A 19,431-nucleotide genomic window follows, 5' to 3' on the forward strand; every position below is an offset into this window, starting at 1 on the left:
TCACATTACGGACCACGTTATTCAGTTTTTTTGCCGTCCTGTGAGGCGCGTAATTTTATCTCCCTTTGGAGGGGAGTCAGTGGAGCAGGAGACATTAGCTTCCGGATCTACAGGGCACCACAGGGGTACATCACCCTGCCTGGTGCGACTCCAAGTCTGCGGCAGCCAAGGAGCCCTCCTGGGGGTGCTGCGAGGTGCACAGGGGCACAGAGGGCGAGCTGATGGGGGCAGGTGAGGACAGAGCATCTGCCCAGTGAAGGGCAAGTCACCCCGGGGCCGGTCTGCCCTCACTGGCTGTGTGATGCAGGCATGCCAGATGCCCTCTCAGTGCCTCCAACGCCCACCTTTAGTGTGGACTCCAAAGCCACCTTGTGAGGCCGTGGGAGATGCAGCGGATACTGTGTATGAAAGTGCTTTGTAAACAGAACGTGCCGGGACCCCCATGGAGGGCAGTGTCTGTGGGGCACTTGGTGGACAGCAGCTCCTGGTCCTTCACTCATGTACTCGGCGTGGAGAGCAGGCCTGGGCACTGCAGGCCTGGGTGCCCCGGGCCGTGAGCAGAGCCCAGGGGAGGCCCTGGGGCCGTGTGGATGGAGCACTCGGGGCAGAGCGGCTGGAGAGCTGCCCGCAGGACCCCGGCCGGCGGAGGAGGCCGCGGACGTCCAGGAGAGCCCACGCTCTCTGCACTGGGCCTCTCTCTGCTCCTGCAGGGACCAGTCCAGACGGCCCTTCCGCGGGAATGGGCGAGGGGAGAGTGCGTGTCAAAGGGCCCCAGAAAGGAGACAAGCAGAGGGTGGGTGCCCTGCCACAGGCCCAAGACTTTAATGTCCTGCTGCCACTGCCCAGGCCTGTTTGAATGACATCAGAAACTGCACCCAGTCGCACCCCTTGCTGGTGAGGAGAAGGGCTGTCAGCCTCCCTCCCGATCTTGGAGGTGGTTCCTGACCACCCCCACCGGCCTGCCGCCTAGCTGCTGAGACAGGGAGGCTGCAGCGGCGTGGCGGGCCGAGCCCTCCCTGGCCCCACCCTCGGCCAGGCTCGCTCTAAGCCCACGCTGGCCACGCGGCCTTCACAGCCTGCGGGGAATAAGGGTCTCCTGGGAGCCCTGAAGCTGGTCGAGGCTGCCCAGGGAGGACCCGAGGCCCAAGCGCCCCGGGGCGCTGGCCACGCCCTCTGGGGCCTCACGCCCCTTCAGAAGCTCTGCTGCTGCCACCTCCACCTCCTCTGGTTCCATCTGGCAGGCCTCGGCCAGGGCCTGGCCTGTCGCCTTGACAAAGTTAGCATCAGTTGCCAGGGTGTCCAGGCCCCCTCGAACCAGAGCCTGCCGGGAGGAGAGGAGGTCGGTGGGGTCTTCCCGGGGAGCCCTACCCCTCCCCACCCAGGCCATCACAGGGCCACCTCGGAATGGCAGCTGGTGCCATCACAGCCCCCACTCACCTCTCGGATCAGCAGGGCTGTGGCTGGAGCTGGGCACCTGGGGGTGCGGTCCTCAGTCCTATTGCCAGGCGGTGCCTCCTTGGGCAGGGACTCTGGTGTGGGGCTCCTCTCCTCAGCCACGGGAGACTCCACCCACGCCTGGTCCAAATACATGAAAGCAAAGACCCCACGGGGTTGCTAGACCCCCCTGGGATCTGGGAAGCCTCAGCTCCTCAGAGGGAGCCCCTGGCAAGATCTCCAGGAAGGGGAGGAACCAGAAGAGTCCTGTCCATCCTGCAATTGCCAGCAAATTACCCTCCTCCCTTCCTCCGTGTGGAGTTTGCTCCCAGCCTCTGTCCCGTTACCTGGCAAGGGGTGGGAGGTGCCTGCGCTCCGGGCACAGCTCTCTGGGTCCGAGGTCCCTTCAGCCTTTCCACACAGGATTTGCTGTGGGGGTCTGTGGCAGGGTGGGGGGAGGCCAAGAGGGGCTGCTGACTCCTGCCCGGGGGTCCCGGATCAAGACAGCTCCACCTGGCCAGTCTGCCCCACCCTGAGATCCTCGGGCCCTGGACAGTGGACTTGAGCTGAGGCCAACCAACCCCAGGCCGGGCAGGACTCCCCACTGCCCTCCACCCACCAAGCACCTTGGCCTGGTCTCTGTCCTTGTGGGCTGGGGAGGGCCCGAGTCTGGCCAACTGAGGCCAAGCTGGTCTCCTGTGTGAGTGTGTGTTTGAGAGTGTGTGTGTGTGTGTTGGGGAGCAGGACAAGCAAGCACCCCCAGCTCCTGTGAACCCCAGCGTCCTCAGGGATCTGCTGACACACAGCCAGTCTAGGACCTGCTGGGAGACTGATTGCCAGGTCATCAGCTGAAGGTCAGAGCTGAGGTGTCTGTGTGTCTGGCTATCCTTCGGGCCAGGAGGGGTGTGTGTAAGCTCTCTGGAGGGCCCAGGGAGGCCCCCTCACAGTGCACATCCCCCTCACTTCACTCAGCCACCCAGGTGACACCCTTCTTCTCTGCTGGGCCACAGGCTCCCAGCCAGGTTCCCCAAATGTACAGAGGAGCAGGGCTCCCCAGGCCTCTCTGGGAGATGGTCAGTCCCTCGGGAGCAGATGAGAGACTGACCCAGGGTCCCCCAGTGCTGGCCAAAGGCTCCTCCCCTGGCGGCAGGTGTCTCTGTCTCTCCCGGGAACTCCCCCTCGTAGTGGACACTGAAATGGAAACACGGCCGATGAGCCAGGGAGGCTGCTGGCTCTCCTGCCGCCCCTGCCCCTCTGTGAGCCCAACACCCTTTCCCCAGGGTCTAACCCATTGTTCTGGTCGTGGGGCGTCCCAGCCGCAGAGTTTGTGGTTCTGGAAGCCCCCTCGATGTCCCTAACTAGTTTGGTTCTAGGCCTTTCCGGCCTGTGGCGGTCAACGCCCTCTGCATTCTCAGGACCTACTCTCTGAGATTGTTTGGCCACAGTCGGATCACATGACAGCCCACCCCCCCAAAGAGACTGCCTGATGCTTCTGCACGTCCAGCACCCAGCACCCCGTGGCGCCCCGCAGGGCTTGCGGGCTGCGTGGGGGGGTCTCTGGCGGGAGGGGGCGCAGGCAGCGCTGACCTGGGAAGGAGCTTCTCACCTGGCCTCTGCCCTGTCCTGCCCGGTCCTGGGGGCGGGGCTCAGCCTTTCCAGGCCAGAGAACCCCAGTCACCAAGCCTCCCGTCTGGAGCAGAGCTCTGCTCCGAGCCCAGCCCACAGGACCCTCTCCCCTCACCCCGCTGGTTTTCATGGCAGTCTACAGCCCAGGGTTGGTGAGATGGGGAACCACCTGGAACCCAAACCCAAACCCAATGGCCAAACCTTAATAGTTTAGGTTTTCCTACAATGTGCCGCCTCCAAAGTCCCTCTCCTAACCTGTGTGTTCAGTTCCCAGACCTGTCGCAGACAATAGAACAACAGCTGGGCACCGAGGCCAACGCCGACCCGAGGCTGCCCCCTGCTGGCCAGAGGAGTCTCTGCAGCCCAGGCCGGCCCCTCGTATCAAGGCTCAGGCTGGGTCCCAAAGGGCGCACAGGCACACCGTCCACACTTCGGGGTCCCCGAAAAGCCTGAACCGCCAACTGCGTCTGCCTAGCCCCACCCCAGTGCCCCCACATCCCGGGCTGACAGTTACTGCCATTACCTGGAGAACGCCCAGCGGTTGCCATGGTTGCTGTTGCCACCCGTGGCGTTGGCATTGGCATTGTTGGTGTTGGCTCGAGCCAGGGGGTTGGTGCTTGGATGCTGAGGGAAGTCCTCCAAGAAGACAGGCGATTCCAGCTCCTCCATCTCTATTTCAGTGAACTGGAGGGGCCTCTGGTTGGCCATGACGTGGGGCAGGGAGTTGGTCCTTTCCAGGAAGTTGTCCACCTGGCCGAACAGACCTCCGGTCCTCTGTGGGCCAGGAGGAGGGGGGTACTGAGAGCAGAGACAGGGAAGTGCGGGGGGCTGCCACCGCGGACAGTGGGAGTGAGGCCAGAGGACAATGGACTGGGCTGTGAGGCCGGGGAAGAGACCACCCCCTTGGAGAGTTCTCAGCCTGATGGTGCAGACAGGGCACATGGAGAGAACTGCATGGGGGAGACGGGCATCCGGACGGGAAACTCGGGCGGTGAGTGAGCCCGGAACTGGGCGCCTGGAGGACTGGCTGTAGTCCCACCTCCAGAACTAACTTCTAAAACGTTGTTGGACATGTCAGGTCATCCCTCTGGGCCACCGTTTCCTCATGAATTCCAAGGAATTTAACGAGGTGGTCATTAAGGACCCTCCAGCTCGCTGGTGTCAGAAGGAACCTGAGACAGAGCTGAGGACTAAGCGGGAAGCAGTGGGGCATCTGATCAGGGAAGGTTTCTGAGGGGTGACTGTTGACTCGGGTTTGTGGGGAGGGGAGAGAGGGAGGGATGGCAGAGGAAGCGGGTGGGGCCACTGACTCCTAGTCCTGAGAGACGTTGGAGGTGGGGGTCCTCAGCCTCCACGCTGTGCGGCTGGGCTCCCGGCCTCCTCTCTGCTGCGGGTGCCCTGCGGAGACCACGGCCTGGCTCACCCGGAATATCCCTTCCTCCATCGCGGCCTCCACCATGGCTCTCTCCAGCTCCTCCTCAGCCATCAGGTCCCCTGAGATGGTGCGGCGGATCTCAGGGGCTGCCTCTTCCTCAATGGTCCGCAGCCCGGCCTGGGGATAGAGCTGGGACTCAGTGACCCCTCCCCAACTCAAGCCAGGACTGGAGGCCACACTGCTTCCCACGGCCTCCCTCGTTTCTGATCCTGGCAACCAGGGCCTCCCAAAGGCCCAGCTCCAGCCCCACGCCTTCCTGCTCATTCAGTGTCCCAGGGCTTCGCAAGGCCACCACGTCCTGCTCTGTCTGGGATAGTCCAAACCCTGATGGTCCCCAAGGTATCTTCTCTCAGCCTCACGGCGGTTCCTCACCCGCCCAGGCCTCCAGGTTGGAAACCCCTTTCACTCAGCACAGTCTTCTGGGCAGACGACCTCTTTTGCTTGCCCTTGCCATCCATTAATACCATTTTTTGAGCTGATCAAAGTTCTTATCACCAGCAACAGGACCAGTCAAAACTGGTGTCACTTGCTGGTCTGCAGTGAGAACACAGCACCCTCCTGGGACATTCCTGTCTGAGATGCATGTCCTCAGTCTGTCAGGACACATCACACAAACCCAGATGGAGGGACATCCTGGCCGGTGACCTTCCAAAGTGTCAAGGTCGTGTCAAGGAAGAACTGGGCAACCGTTCCAGGTGGAAGAGACTAAAGAGATACGGCCCCTAAATGCAATGTGTGATTACGGATCCGATCCTTCTGCTGTAAAGGACGTTTCTGGGACAATGGGTGAAACCTGCATGGGGCCTGAGGATTCCACAGCAGTAACGCATGAATTTCCTGATTTTGGTGGCTGCCTCGTGGTTATGCAGGAGGATTATGGAGGAGAATGGCCTTGTCTGCAGGAAATACACACTGAAGTGTTCTGGGTTGATGGAACACTGGGAATTACTTTCAAATGGCTCAGGGGGAAAAAAGGTTTCTGTATTATACAGGCAACTTTTAAAATGGTGAGATTGTTTCAAAGTAAAAATTAAAATGTATTTTTGAACACGTAGCCCAAATGCATGTTTATTTTGGATGTATCAATCATGGGCATTATAAATACCTAACATAAAAAACTGAAATAAAGAACAGGTAAGCTAACGCAAAGTTGTGAGTGTCTTCGCGTACCCGGTGCTCATTTCAGGCACCTCCCCTCCCCCAGGAAACGTGCTTCCTCTGGCGATCACGGCCCTCATCCCACGCAAACCTCTCCCCAGTGTTCAAGGGAGGGGACCGTTATTTTCGATCATATCATCCGGAGATGGAAGAGCCCCTGGTTCTTCCCTTGAGGTTGAAGTGTCTTCCATGGTGGACCACCCAGAGCTGTCATCTCATTCCGCACTTGTCCCGGCCCCTCCTTCCCACTGTGCCTCCACCCTCAGCCCCAAAGGACGCAGAGAGGGAGCTGGAGGCCCGGCTCAGCGCGCACATCCGCGGGGCCCAGGTCGGGCTCACCTGGATCTGCACAGTGTCCTTCTTGGGCCGATACCCATAATACTCCTCCTGGCGCTTCATGAACTTTCGGAAGTGCTCCTGGATGAGAAACGTGGCGTAGAACTTCCCCACCGTCACCTCATCATCTGCAGAGGAGCCAACGGGGGCCGGTGGGCATCTGACGCCGGGGTCAGCGTGGGGGCCACGTGTCACCAGGCCACCCCTCCTCTGGCTGACTTGGCCACCAGGCAGGCGGTCTCCAGCTGAGGCTGGAGCAGCTGTGATGGCTGCCATAGGGTCCACCCAGGGTATCCACGGGGACCAGGCCACTCTCAGACTCCCAGAGGGCCCCCTGGAGAGGCCCTCATCCCCTCCCCGCGGCTGCCTCTGGGCTCTGGCCTCCCACAGCAGCACCCACCTCCTATTGGAGGGATGACCTGGTCCAGGAGCTTCATGCTGGTTCTCTTCCAGATCTTCTTGATGATGGCCCGCAGCTCCTCGTTGGCCTGCTCGAAGTTACCTGGGGGCGGGGAGAAGCGGAGAGGCCCCAGAGTCATACAGGCCAAGCCGCCTGCCCTGGACAAAGCCACCGGGCACTCTCACTCGGCAAACGTTGGCTGTGTTTTCTCTTCTGGCAGCTGCTGTGCTGGGCACTGGCCTTGGGGGAGGCATCACTGCCCCCGGGGCAGCCCAGCCCGTGGTCACATACTCACTCCACACAGGCCTTGGCTCCCAGTGCCCAGAGCAGTTGACTTTAGAGGCTATCCTCCCCATTCTCTGCCTCCCCAAACACTCTTTTGTCCCCCACGTCCCCTCCGGTCCACCCTGGGTACACCAGGCAGCCTCCCCACTGTGCCAACGTGGCTCCTCCCTGGCTCTCGGCCTCCTCTTCCTGACCTCCCAGGGGAGCCTTCCCTGTGGCTGTCCTGGGTGCCTGAGATGGTCCGAGCCCCTGCGGGATGGCTCTGGGCAGCTGGTCCCTGTGCAAGGGCTCTGGGGCAAAGCCAAGCCCCTCCCCTCCGACTCTTCCCCAGCTCCCACCACGTCCGACTTCCTGGCAGCCAGGGGCCTGCGGATTCAGTGGGGCCAAGTGGGAACTCCAGCAGCCGCCCCGTAGCTCCGGCCCAGACGGAACCCCGGTGCCCCCACCCCTGCGGGAACACCACCACTTCCCAGACCGGGTCAGACACAGCTGTGCGGGAGCACATCCTTGGTGACTTTCGCCCTGCAGAGCCCCGAAGGCATGAGGGTTTGGTGGCTGTGGTCCGGGTCCTGCCTCTGCTTCTCCCCTAACTCCTGTTTCCCACCTTTAGGTCTAAGAATGGCAGGATCTGCTGGAATCTCAGCCCTGAGGGCAGGGGGCTGCACCCAGAGGCCCTCACCTTCCGTCTTGATCTTGAGTGCTGTGCGGACCAGAGCGAAGAGGGTGGCATTGAAGGTGACCGTACCATCGCTGTTCAGGGGCATGTTCATGCCCACCAGCCGCTGCGGGCGTGCAGGAGAGGGGGTTTACTGACGCGCAGGGACCCCCGAGCCAGGCCGGGCATCCTCCCCCGAACTGAGGGCCAGCAGGGCAGGGGAGGGGAGGGGAGGGGAGGACGGGGTGGGGAGGTTGACCAGGACGCTCTTCATGAGGCAGGGGGAGATGAGCTGGGGACTCTCTCAGACTGTAGGTCCCAGGGAGAGGTGTGGGGACCCCACAGATGACTGCTATAAAATGCCTCATCCAATCCGGCCTCACCGACTTCCCCACCAGGACACCTGTGCCCCTGCGGTGGGCTCCCCTCGCTGGCAGCTCTGTTACCTTACATGCCACCCGGTGTGGGCAGAACTTCCCAAAGCCCAGAGGGGGCTGGATCCTTCTCAGCAGGGTCACCACATCCAGATGTTTGATTCTGCCCCTGCAGGGGGACACCCAGACTGGTCTACCTGGCAGCCACACCCAGACCTCCCTTCCTGTTCAGAGAATGGCCGAGGGGAAGAGAGCCAGGAGCCTTCCTTGGGTTTCAGTGAAGCTAATTGGGGGTTCTTGGATTGCATAAATAAAGGTAGAGGTCATGGATCAAGGGAGGTGGAAACCCCCCTCCAGGGACTGGTGGAGAGCTTGAGACCGAGTTGGCGGTGCTGGAAAGATTAAGTGAGATAATACGGGGCATGGTTGGCACAGCACCGGACCTCTGGGAACAGTCATAGAGAGTGAAGTGACTACCTTCTTAGAAACAGTGTAAGGCAGCCGTGCTCCTCAGGGTTAAAGTGCACACGAGTGCCCAGAGGGTCAGGATACCAGCGATGCAGACTCGGAGCCAGACAGTCTGGAGTGGGGCCGGGGCTCTGCACTTTTACCAAGCTTGGACGCTTGGTCAGTTGGCCACACTGAGTGGCCGGGGCCTAGTGAGTTCCCTGCTCCTAGAAGTGTCCGTGTGTAGCTGGGTGACCATTTTCAATAAAGGGAAGGGGGCTCCTGCCCTGGGAGCTGTGGGATCCCTCCGACCCTGAGAAAGTCCAGTTCTCCGATCCCAGGCCTCGGATCATAAAGAGAGAGGAAGCCTACATGTTGTTAGAGTGGAGAATGACTCCCTGTCGGACACTCGGACGGGGTCTAGAATGAGGGCTGGACGGTTGAGGGAGGGCCCAGCACAGAGCCTGCGGACGGGACTCACTTAGCCTCCGGGTCATACTCTGCCCAGATGGCCTTGAACTCGTCCAGGTGGTGGGGACCCAGGATGGACCAGTCCCGCGTGAGGTAGTCAAAGTTGTCCATGATGACGGCCACAAAGAGGTTGATGATCTGCAGGAGGAGAGTAGGGAGGCAGGTGGGATGGGGGCGGGCGGGGGCCGTCCATGGGGCACAGGGTCCAAGCTTCTCCCTGCCTGGGCTCGGCATCCCAGCCCTCCCGGACGACCGCCACCCAACACGAGCAGCCTGTGTCACTCCGTGCTCCGGCCCTGGGGGGTCCCTGCCGGGGCTCCTGGGCTCTCCCTTCAAGTCCAGTCTCGGCCTCTGGTCTACACCCGAGAGCCGTGGGCCACCGGGCCGGCTGTGCTGCTCTCGCCGGTTCTCTGTTGTCGGGCATCCCTTTGAAATGCAAGGCTTCCTGCACGTGGACCCCTGGTGCCCAGTGAGTGGCGTCAGGGCCTGGACTGTGTCCTGTTCCTGTTTCTGTCCCTGCACTGGGCGCAGGGCCAGGCACACATCAAACATGCAAACTACCGTTTTGGTGAATATAGGAAAAAAAGGGTGAGGGAGCAAGGGCCAAGGGCTGCTGAGTGCTCTCGCCTTCGACGTGAGCAGACAGCGCCCTGAGGCTCAAAGCCGTCTGGTGCTGTTTCCAGCTGCACAGTGACCTCCTGGGGGACCTTGTTTCCAGCGTCCCAGCCTCCTCACAGAGGGCAGCCTTCTCCTCCGAGGAAGGGGGGGCGGCGAACGGCTTTACTGGAGGCCTCGGACTATTTAGGGCAGAACCTCACTACATCCTCCTGATTACTAACTGTTAACACCCCTTCCCGCAAAAGAAAAAGTAAAAAGTAAAACCTTTTAGCAACTCTTCTGGGGCATGGAAAAGCACTCAGAACACCGAGCCACACCCAGGACGACCAGGACAGGGACAGTCTAGCCGGAGCCCGGCGCTGCTGCGTCCCCGAGCCGGTCCCCGAGGGACAGCGCGCACAGGGAGGAGGGGAGGGCGCCCCGCGGCCGCTCACCAGGAAGGCGCACAGCATGTAGAAGCTGATGAAGTAGTAGTAGGCGAAGCTGGTGCCGCACGTGTGCTCCTCCCCGGGGGCGTAGTCCGACTCGGGGTCGCACAGCTTGCCGTAGCTGCAGGCCAGCAGGATCTCCTGCCACGCCTCGCCCGTGGCGCACCTGGGGGACAAGAGCTCCATGGGCCTCTCACTCCCGGCGGCCCCCCGGGAGGCGGCCGGGGTGAGCACAGGCGGGCGGTGCGGGCAGGCTGCCCCTCCAGAGTGGGGGCTCCCCCGCAGCTCTGTGTGAGCTGCCCCCCCACCACCACTCTCGGGACCCAACTGGCAGGAGCTGACTGGGGAAAGGCAGTTTCCTGGATGGAGGGGCAAGATGGGTCCAGGACTCCAGCCAATGGTGGGGAAGCAAGAGGGAAAGGGTGCTGAGCCAGGGAGGCGGGGTCAGAGGTCACTGAGGCCTCACCCTCCGGGTCGACCTATCTCCTGCCTGGGTGAGAGGAGAGGAGGGATCCACAGGACCCTGCTCAGCGCTGGCTGCCTCATTCCGGGCACAGTGCACACGAAGGCAGGGACCACGTGTGCAAAAATGACTTAGAAAGCAGCCCTGGCTGTACGGCGGGGAGCGGCGCTCCCATCGGAAAAGGACAGCAGAGCCTCGGCCCTTCCAGGTGCGGGGCCCCCACGCAGGAAGCCAGCCTGCCTCCCGCAGACTGGAGCAGAGTAAGCCAGGTCAGGAGTCAGGGGTCACAGGTCGCGGTTGGGGCGGTGGGGCCTCCTGCCTGAAGAGCAGCAGCACAGCCTGGGGGAAGGTCTGGAAGTTGTTGTTTCGGTTGATCTGGGTCCCGTCCACCATGGCGATCTTCCCAAACATCTGCAAATCCCAGAGGGCTCTGCTCCGGTACCTGGAAGCGTCTCCCAGCTGACCTCCTCCCCACCGGTGCCCCTATCTCCTCCAAACCCTCCCCAGTTCGGGCCACGTCAGACCCGAAGCCAGATAAATCAGGCTGCAGTCGACCCTTGAGGAATGCTGGGTTAGCGATGCCGACCGCCACGCAGTCGAGACCCCAGTGTAACTTTGGAGCCAGTCCTCGGGCCCTCCATATCCACGGTTCCACAGCCGTGGGTTCAACTGCGCAGCATGGTGGTGCGTATTTATGGAAAAAAGTCACATACCAGCAGACCTGCGCAGTTCAGACCCCTGTTGTTCAAGGGTCAGCTATGGGGAGTGGACCAGTTTTCCTAGCCGCAGGCTGACTTAGGGACTCAGTGTAGGGGGTGGGTGGGCTCCAGGCGAGTGTGGTCTGAGATCCCCCAGCCTCTAGTGGGGGCCTTGGAGAGCAGTCTGGCCCTGATCTGTCTGTCTGCAGGGTCCCTCCTGGGCTGCTTCCCCTAACGCCATCTCCCTCCATTTTGAGCTGAGCCCTGGTCTGCCAGGAGGTACAAGGCAGGGGCCTGGTGGGTGGAGGGTCCAGTCTGCACACTGGCTAGACCTCCCCAGTCGCCCCTCCTGCCCTCTATTCTCCGGAGATCCAGATGCCCCTCCGGCCAGGGCTCACTTGCCCCCCTCCCCGCCCCTCACCTGCATGCCGATGACAGCGTAGATGAAAAAGAGCATGACGATGAGCAGAGCCACGTAGGGCAGGGCCTGTGGGTGAGGGCAGAGCTCAGGGCACGCGCTCCACCTGCCCCGCAGCCCCGCCTCCCAGAGCTCGGCGGGGACCCCACTCCCCGGCACCACCCTGGGCAGCCCCTGCAGGCCCTCCGCCCGCACACCTGGAAGGACTTGATGAAGGTCCAGAGCAACGTGCGCACGCCCTCCGCACGGCTCAGCAGCTTGATCAGCCTCATGACGCGGAACAGGCGGAAAAAGGCGCTGGAGATGCGGGCGCTCTCGTCGGGGTCCTGCGGGGCGCAGCCCCGGGTCAGTCTGGGGCGGGGAGGAAGGGCGTGGCGGGCGGGAGGGGCAGTGTGTGCGGGACTTGTCGCGGTGGGGGGACTTTCAGCCCACCTGGTGGCCCTGCTGGGCACTCGTACTGACCCTCCCTGGGCTCAGGGCCCAGGGCTGGCTCAGCTGGAGGTGGGGTGGGCGGGGCGCCAAGCAGTGCAGTGAGGGGACGGGGATTCGGCCCCTGGGACTGGGCGGCCGGGCCCAGCTCCTGCCCTCCTGGGGCTCCTGCCTCATCTCACCTCCCCACAAGCTGCCCCTGAGCCCAGGACCCTGGCAGCTCTCCTGGCCCTTCCCCTAGTGTCCTCCCAGGGCAAAGTCTTCCAGAAGCTCAGCTCCTCTGTGGCCATCAATTCAGTGGCCACGCCCCACCCTGCCCTGCACACGGCTGTCCTAAGCCAGGAGGCCTCTGCCCATGTGCCAGCGTTAGACACCGGATGACTCTGGCCGGGGAGAGCCCCCTGCCCGGCTTCTGTGCCCCCACACGCTTGGTGCTGGTGGCCTGTCACTAAGGTTCTGTGCCATCCAGTCCTCTCTGGATGTTCCCATCAGCCAGATGCCCCGTCTCCCAGGGCTCCACGAAAGCCACTGCATCCATGCACACTCCAGCACAGAGCCCCCACCCCACCCCAACCCGGACCCTCCGGGGCCTGCTCGAGGAAGGGGCCCTGAGTGCACCCGCCCCATGCAGTCCAGCGGCCAGGCCGCGCATGCACGCTGCAGGGCAGAGCTGGCGGGCGAGCCGGGCAGGCTCATGCAGCCTGGAATTACAACGTTCCCGCAGCCGCCACCCAGGCAATACAGTCCCCCGCTGGAGGCCAGGAAAGTCTGTGGAGAGAGAGAGAGGAGGGGAAGGGAGGGAGGAGAGAGAGGAGGAGGGACACGGTGGGAGGGAGGTGAGGAGAGGCGTCAGAAAGGACAGACCACAGAAGAGTTAAAGAGAGAACAAGACAGAGAGGTGGGAGTAAAGACCCCAGGGGGCTGCAGTCAAGGTCGAGGGTGGGGGTGTGGGAACAGCGACAGGCTGGGGTCAAGGGAGCCAGAAGAGGAGGGGAGACTGGAAATGGGTGGGTCCCTTCTTGCCTCCAAGATGCAGCCCGTGTGTCTGGGGTCTATGACAGTGGGGCTGTTGCAGGGGCCGGGGGACATGGGGAAGTACCTGCTCGTGGTCACAAGGGGAGTCACACCCCATCGCCCTGAGTCCAGGGGTGCTGGCCAGCTCCCTTGTGCCGCTGAGGCCCTTATGGAGGTCCCATCCTCCAGGGGCAAGGCCCTCTGGGGGAGTCCGAGGCCCCCCAGTAGATGTGTTTCTGCCCCCAACCTGGGAGCAGGACCAAGGCTTCTATCTCAGGGACCAGGCTCTTAAAGGGCAGGCGTGGGGTTTGTGGGAGCAGCTTTTTTCTCCTGTTTACTCTGAGCTTCTCCCTTGGGCCACGTGTCAGGAGAAGCCCTGGTTCTGGAGTCCTGGGAGGGCCAGTCATTGTTTTATCTTGATTACTTGTGGGGGGACTGGTTCCCACCAAGCAGCGTTCTCCAGGGCAGCTTTTACCTGGATCCCTGGTTCTCAGCCCAGGCTGCATGTCAGAATCACACAAGAGAACTTAAAAACATAGACCTTTGCTGGCTCCCCAACGCTGGCCAACTAAGTCAGCTTCTCGGGGCTAGGCCTGGCTTTGCGAGGTGTAAATGCAGCCCGGGGGGTTTAATACGCAGTCAGGGATGACAAGCCGTGTTCCAGATCTGTGCTGCCCGCCTGGCACCAGCAGGCACACGTGGCTATTCGGACTACAGCGAAAATTACATAAACTTAGACATTCATCTCCTCAGCTGCACGGGCCACATTTCAAGTGACCAACAGACACACGTGGCTCGTGGCTACTGCTCTGGACCCAGCAGGACATTTGCATCACTGAAGAAAGTGCCAGCAGTCAGTGCTGCCCAAGCCTGTGCCCTGGTTTACACACAGGAACGAAAATCAGTTTTTAAATTCAAAGACTGAACATGACTTCAGCAAACATCTGCTGTCCCTAAAAATCAGATGGTGACCAACAACACCCTCCAGCCATCCTCCAGCAAAGAAACTGCTCTGATTTATCCCGGCCTCCCCAACACAGACTTCAAACTTCAAGAAGTAACTATTTATAATTTAGGCAGTGGCTGTGCTCTCAGACCCTGGGGCCTTGGGGTGCTGTTCCCCAGCAAAGCCGAGAGTAGTGGAAATGCACACACAGGCCCAGTGGGCACCCTCGTGTGTCCAGAACCCACCCTGCCTCATCGGCCCCGCCCCTCTGGATGGGCTTAGACACAGGTGGAGTTCTGTCTGTCCCCGCCTGTCCTGTGCACAGGGTGAACAGGACCCCAGGCCAGGCCTGCCCCTGACAGCCAGAAGGTGCCGCTCCTTCCGGGCTCAGCCTGTAGGAGCTGAGGGCCCCTTGCACATGGACCCAGTCCTGTACTCTGCTGCTCCCTCACCCCCTTCCTCTCCCACCCCCAAGAGGTTCAGTCCTGCGCTGGCAGAGTCTGAGGTGCTTATCGGTGGGCAGAGGGGAACCCTGACTTTGGGGCTGGGCCTCTCCTGATACCCCCTTGGGCAGACCCACTGGGGCAGGGGTCAGCCCCAGAGTCTGCCCCTCTTTATTGAAAAACACATTCTTTGAGATACGAAATGTGACTTAGCCTGAAGGAATCATGCAGTTGCAAGGTGATTATATTCACCGGAAATAGAAAAGTGAAATATTCAAAGAAGATGGCCACTAATTGTGAGGCCTGTCACTTTAACTTCCAGTGTTAATACCACCTACCAAAAAGACATGAAATAGAGCTGAAGGTTGGAAATTATAAATGGAAGAAAGAAAAAGCGACAATGTGCACATTTCTTCAATATTTCTAGGTGCTTTTGTGTGATTCTCCGTGTAGTTAGGAAAGCCACCGCTATTACTGTATTGCACGATCACTTCATTTTTTTTATTCTTTATTTTTTTTACTTTTGTTTCAAAATTTACTTGATTGTAAGTTTATATTTTTTCTTGTTTCATAATGGCTGTGTTTAACAATCAGCTTACAAAACCCCTTAGAACTCAGCCATTGGGGTACATCTCATCACTGAAGTGCACCTCCCTATCTCTGCCATATTCCTCGCAAATGGTAGCTTTTTTTCCCCCAGCTTTTCTTTTTTTGTAATTGAAATATAGTCAGTTTACAATGTTATCTCAGCTTTTGGTGTACAGCATAATAAAACGTTAGCCTTCTGATGAAAAAGAGTTCCTCTGCACAATCACTTAAAAAACAAGTTACTTGATATTGCTTTTGACTAATTGCACTATATTTTGTGTAACTAACTGATTATTTTAAAAATGAATGAGTAAACTTTGCACTCCCTCTAAGAGGGGAAGGAAAGAAGTCTCTCTAATACAGAGACTCCGTTCACCCCGCAGCACTGACGGCAAACTGGTCCCACACCCTGTGGCCTCGCTGGCTTGAATTCCAAGGGAATCTCAACTCCCAGGCAGTCGTCTGGTCCCCCCCAGGCTTTGGCCGTCACCTCCCTTTGTTTATGGAGCTGCTGCCAGTGCTGGAGACAGAGTGACCCTGGGCTCCGGGCCGAAGTGTCCAGAGACACGCATCCCTACTCTCCAGCGCCCAAACCCCAGCACAAGAGCAAAGTCAGGAGGCTGCCTCCTAGTTTTCCTTCTCTTTGAGACACTAAGTCCCCTTGGATGCCCTCCTTCCCCGTGGCCCTGGGCTGGCGCTCAGCTCATCCCGCCGCTCCCCCCAGAGCCCCTGAGCTCTGCTGCTCCTGCCCGAGTCCAGCCCCACGCTCAGGGTTCCTCCTGCTGCAGGGAGCCAGCCCTCCCCAGGGTGCTGGTTCTCACTCTCTCGCTCAAGGACTTTGCTCCTGCAGTTCCCCCCGCTGACCCCCCACTCCCCACTCCCGGCGCTGGATACTCCCATGAGCCCAGGATGTGCTGTAATTTACTTCTCTTTGGCTCTGCACCCTCCCCAACTTCTAGGCTATTTCTCTTTGTGGCAAAACACCTCGAGAGAGCTGTCCGGGCCCACGCTCCGCACTGCCTCTCCTCAGCCCACTGCAGCCGGGCATCCCTTCTCGGGATTCCCGTGAAACTGTTGGTCCCGTGTTGCCGGAACCCAGTCGGTGCACAGCTCCCGCTTCCTCCATGTTCAACACAACCGTCACTCTGTCTCCTGCACGTGCTGGGCTCCTGACTCCGGGACGCCCCTCTCTCAGTCCCCCTGCCTCCATGGCCCATCCCTCCTCAGCCCCCAGTCACCAAACACCGGAGCCCACAGGGCTCAGCCCCTGGACCTCTGCTCTCTAAACACCTCCTTCCCGTAGGGGATCTTACCCACTCCCACGACTAAATGCCAGTTCATTCCTAGAGTCTCAGATTAGATCTCTAGTCTGACCCAGCCTCTGGGCTCCGGGCTCGGAAACCCAAGCCAACTCAGCGCCTCCATCTGGAAGCCTCGAGAGCATCCTAAGTGGTCGCATCCCAAGTGGGACCCTCGGTTTCCACCCCACCTGCACACACAGAAGCTCAGTTTCTTGGGCGAAATCCTTGTCGTCGCCGCTGATTTTTTTCCCCTCTCACCCTAAATCAAGCTCATCAGCAAATACTGTCAGCTCGATGTTCCAAGCAGACCCAGGTGATGACTGCCCCTCACCACTTCTGCTGCTCTGGTCACCTCCGTCCCTCAGCGGGGCCATCGTGGTACCCCCGACCACCCCCCGGGGCGCCCCTAGCGTCCCTACAGCTTGTGCTCAGCGCAGCAGCCAGAAGGGTCCGTTTAGAACTAAGCAAAGACCAGGTTTAAACACTTCCAAGGGCTCTCATCTCGCTCAGGACAAAACCCAAGATCCTAAGCACGGCTTCCAAGGACTGATGTGGTCCAGCCCTGGCCTCTTTCTCTGGGTTCACCTCCATCACTCTCCAGCCCGGCCACCAGGCCTCCTGGAATCCCCAAAGTCTGCCCTCACCCCCTACCTGCGGCAGGGTGGGGCCCAGCACCTGGCAGCCTGTGTCCTGCTTCACGCAGGGCTGAGCTTAAATATCACCTGGACACACCGGTGCATTCCCTTGCACTCTGTCTCCATCACACATACCGGTCGCACCAGCCACGTGTGTCCTTACAGTCTGTTTTTCTGTCCGGTCCCCCCAGACTTTTGCTCACGCGGTACCTCTAGCACAAGGGGGAGGTGCCCAGTAAACGTCTGAGGAGTAGACGGATGGCCGCCTGCCCAACGGGGCCGCCTACCTTGCGTAGGGCTCACCTCCTCCCTTTACCTCCAGAGTAACTTTTTAGAAGTGTAGGGTGTTCAGGGCCCCCCCACTGCCGGCTATGCACAATTCAACACCCCCACCCCCACTTGCCTCTCCAGCTGGACCCCCTTCTCTCCCCGGCACACTCACGTGCTTCTAACCGGAGGGACCTCCCGGCGAGCCCTGAACCTTCTGTTGACTGGGCTCCGGCCTGTGGTGCTTGCACCCTCTTCAGGTGGCGCCACCTCCTTGAAGCCTCCCCTGACCATCTGCCCAGAGAGGACCTCTCCCTTCTACGACGGTGCTGGCCGTGGGCTGCCTGGCCCCTCACTGTGTCCACCGGGAGTCTGAGGTGTGGGCTCTCAGGACCACAGCCCTGCCTTTTCCATCTTTATAACCAAGGGGCTGGGCTGCACGCACAGTGGGTTCCCCACAAGTGTCTGTGGCCTGAACAAGCTCCTCCCCCCGCCCCAGTGGTGGCCCCGCCACCCTGACTCACGTCGATCTCGCTGAGAATGACGTCGATGATGCTGCCGATGACAATCAGGAAGTCAAACACGTTCCAGGGGTCCCCAAAGTATCCCTGGGGGAGGGGACAAGGTGAGCTATGGGGGAAGGGGCTCGGCAGTCAGCAGGGGCAGTCGGCCCCATCTGAGGGATGCAAAACCCCAGGGCCAGGTGGGGTTGGGCCGTGACACCACTGCCCCGTGGCGTTGGGGCCTCACCCACCCCTGCACCTCTGCCCTTGCCTCTGGTCCTCCAGAGCATGAAGTGTTCCTAGGGCAGCATGGCCAGGAAATAGGGCCTGGGGTCCCGGTCCACATGGGGGGCTCTTTCTCCCCACACCCCCACTTGAAGCCCAGTCTGGGCTTGTGGTGCAGACCTGGTGAGGGAGGGGGTGGGAGTGGGCTTGGGAACCCAGGACACAGCAGGATACTTCCCAGCCCTGGGACTGCTCTTCAGAAGCTTAAAAGGAGGAGGGGACACAAAGACTCACAGAAGGGGCAGGGGAAGCGCAGCCTGAGTGGCCTGCAGGCAGGGGTGAGCAGGTGGGGGTGGAAGTGTGGGGTGGGAGGAGGGCCCCAGGGAAAGGCCCCACCCTGTGGGCCCAGGACGCACCCTGGCCTTGAACGCCATGAGCTTGAGGATCATCTCCAGGGTGAAGATGACGGTGAAGGCCACGTTGAGGATGTCTGAGATGTGGTTCATCTGCTCTGACTGGTTGTAGTGCTGGGGGGGCAGAGGGGAGGGGCTGGGGGCTGCTCCCCATCCTGCATGGTGGCTCCCAGAGCCCCCCACCCACCTCTCTTTAGTCTCAGAAAATGAGGAGCCTGCTCTGGCTGTGTCGTGTCCAGAGTCCTAGCAGGTCTGACGGCCACGCCCCATCCCTGTGGGGGGTCCATGAGGGGAAGAGGAGACGGTTTCCACCCGATCCTGCAAGCAGGGTTATCCACACACAAGTCTGCTCTGGAAGGACAGGAGGGGCCCTGTAGCAAGGCTCTGTGACAGGCTTACCGAAGCCTTCGGGCACAGGACTAGGAGGGAAGACCCCTGGTTCTAGGCTGGGACCACCACCACCTGCAGGTGGGGCCCTGGCATCACCAGCCTCCTGTACCTGCGCACTGCCTTCATGATGGAGAGGCAGCTGGACCATGACCTTAGCCCCCTCGACCCACCACTCCGACCATCCTGACAACAATGTCCTATGACATCTCCCAGGAATCTCTCACCCTTTTTAAAAGAAAGTTGACAAAAATCCCACTTCTTCCACAGAACCTTCCCAGGCAGTTCAGAAGGATCTAACGCTGCCCCCGCCCCACCCTGTCTAGGCAGAGCTGCCTAATTCTGCTTCCTGGCTCGGCCCAAACTTGAGCTGTGGCTCGTGAGTCTCTGTCTGCTCCGGGCCTGTGGCTCCGTGACTCCCTGTCCAGACGGGGCAGTGCGTGGTCCTGCTGTTGGCTGTGTCTGGGCTCCTGGGCCATAGAGCTCACTGTGCGATTCTATTTATATGGCCCGTAAGGGATCAAATGCTTAATTAAGTCTTGATGACGATGCTTCCGCTCATGACACTGTGTATAAAGTGTGCTCGTCTCCGAAGAGACACCTGTTCTGTGAATAGTAAATCCATTTTTCTTGGGACTGGAGCCAAAATTCCAACCAGCTCCAACATCGAGATTTGCAGTAGCAGAAGGAAAACAGAGAGCACGTTCTACTTCCGACAGGGCCTTCCTCATAGCTGCCTCCTGCTTCCAGAACGTCCACAGTCATGCGTGAGCTTGCATGACCTCCTTAGTAACCTGTTGAGTGCCTGGCCACAGGGCCAGAGACTTCCTCTGCCGCGCACAGCCCCTCTGCCCCGCACAGCCCCTCACCACAGAGTCTGGCCCGTAGCAGGTGCAAGGAGAGTGTGCTGGGGCTACCAGCCTGGAACCTGGCCAGGCCCCGCCCAGGCCCAGCCCAGCCCATCATGTCCCGCCCAGAGCCCCCCACCACCCCCGCTAAGCCCATCATGTCCCGCCCAGGCCCTGCCCGGGCCC

The 19,431-nt window shown here is 60.5% G+C and overlaps 1 protein-coding gene across 2 annotated transcripts in view; it reads right to left on the reverse strand.

The window, feature by feature from the left end:
- Positions 1 to 798: 798 nt before the first annotated feature.
- The window catches only part of CACNA1S (calcium voltage-gated channel subunit alpha1 S), a 59,311-nt gene continuing 40,678 nt past the window's right edge, over positions 799 to 19,431 (reverse strand). The window contains exons 27-44 of one of the 2 annotated variants that reach the window (XM_032466853.1): positions 18,014 to 18,124; positions 17,394 to 17,477; positions 12,387 to 12,443; positions 11,444 to 11,572; positions 11,250 to 11,315; positions 10,450 to 10,541; positions 9,674 to 9,833; positions 8,632 to 8,759; positions 7,776 to 7,872; positions 7,354 to 7,456; positions 6,390 to 6,491; positions 5,993 to 6,117; positions 4,484 to 4,612; positions 3,584 to 3,834; positions 2,540 to 2,625; positions 1,782 to 1,873; positions 1,438 to 1,575; positions 799 to 1,321 (exon numbers count right to left, since the gene is read on the reverse strand). In XM_032466853.1, the coding sequence (XP_032322744.1) occupies positions 1,070 to 1,321; positions 1,438 to 1,575; positions 1,782 to 1,873; positions 2,540 to 2,625; positions 3,584 to 3,834; positions 4,484 to 4,612; positions 5,993 to 6,117; positions 6,390 to 6,491; positions 7,354 to 7,456; positions 7,776 to 7,872; positions 8,632 to 8,759; positions 9,674 to 9,833; positions 10,450 to 10,541; positions 11,250 to 11,315; positions 11,444 to 11,572; positions 12,387 to 12,443; positions 17,394 to 17,477; positions 18,014 to 18,124 (2,202 nt within the window). In that variant the 3' untranslated portion in view covers positions 799 to 1,069. The remainder of the gene's footprint in view (positions 1,322 to 1,437; positions 1,576 to 1,781; positions 1,874 to 2,539; positions 2,626 to 3,583; positions 3,835 to 4,483; positions 4,613 to 5,992; positions 6,118 to 6,389; positions 6,492 to 7,353; positions 7,457 to 7,775; positions 7,873 to 8,631; positions 8,760 to 9,673; positions 9,834 to 10,449; positions 10,542 to 11,249; positions 11,316 to 11,443; positions 11,573 to 12,386; positions 12,444 to 17,393; positions 17,478 to 18,013; positions 18,125 to 19,431) is intronic. The other variant, XM_032466854.1, reaches the window with a different exon arrangement.

Source organism: Camelus ferus, chromosome 23 (assembly GCF_009834535.1).
Source record: "Camelus ferus isolate YT-003-E chromosome 23, BCGSAC_Cfer_1.0, whole genome shotgun sequence".
Classification (NCBI taxonomy): Eukaryota; Metazoa; Chordata; class Mammalia; order Artiodactyla; family Camelidae; genus Camelus; species Camelus ferus.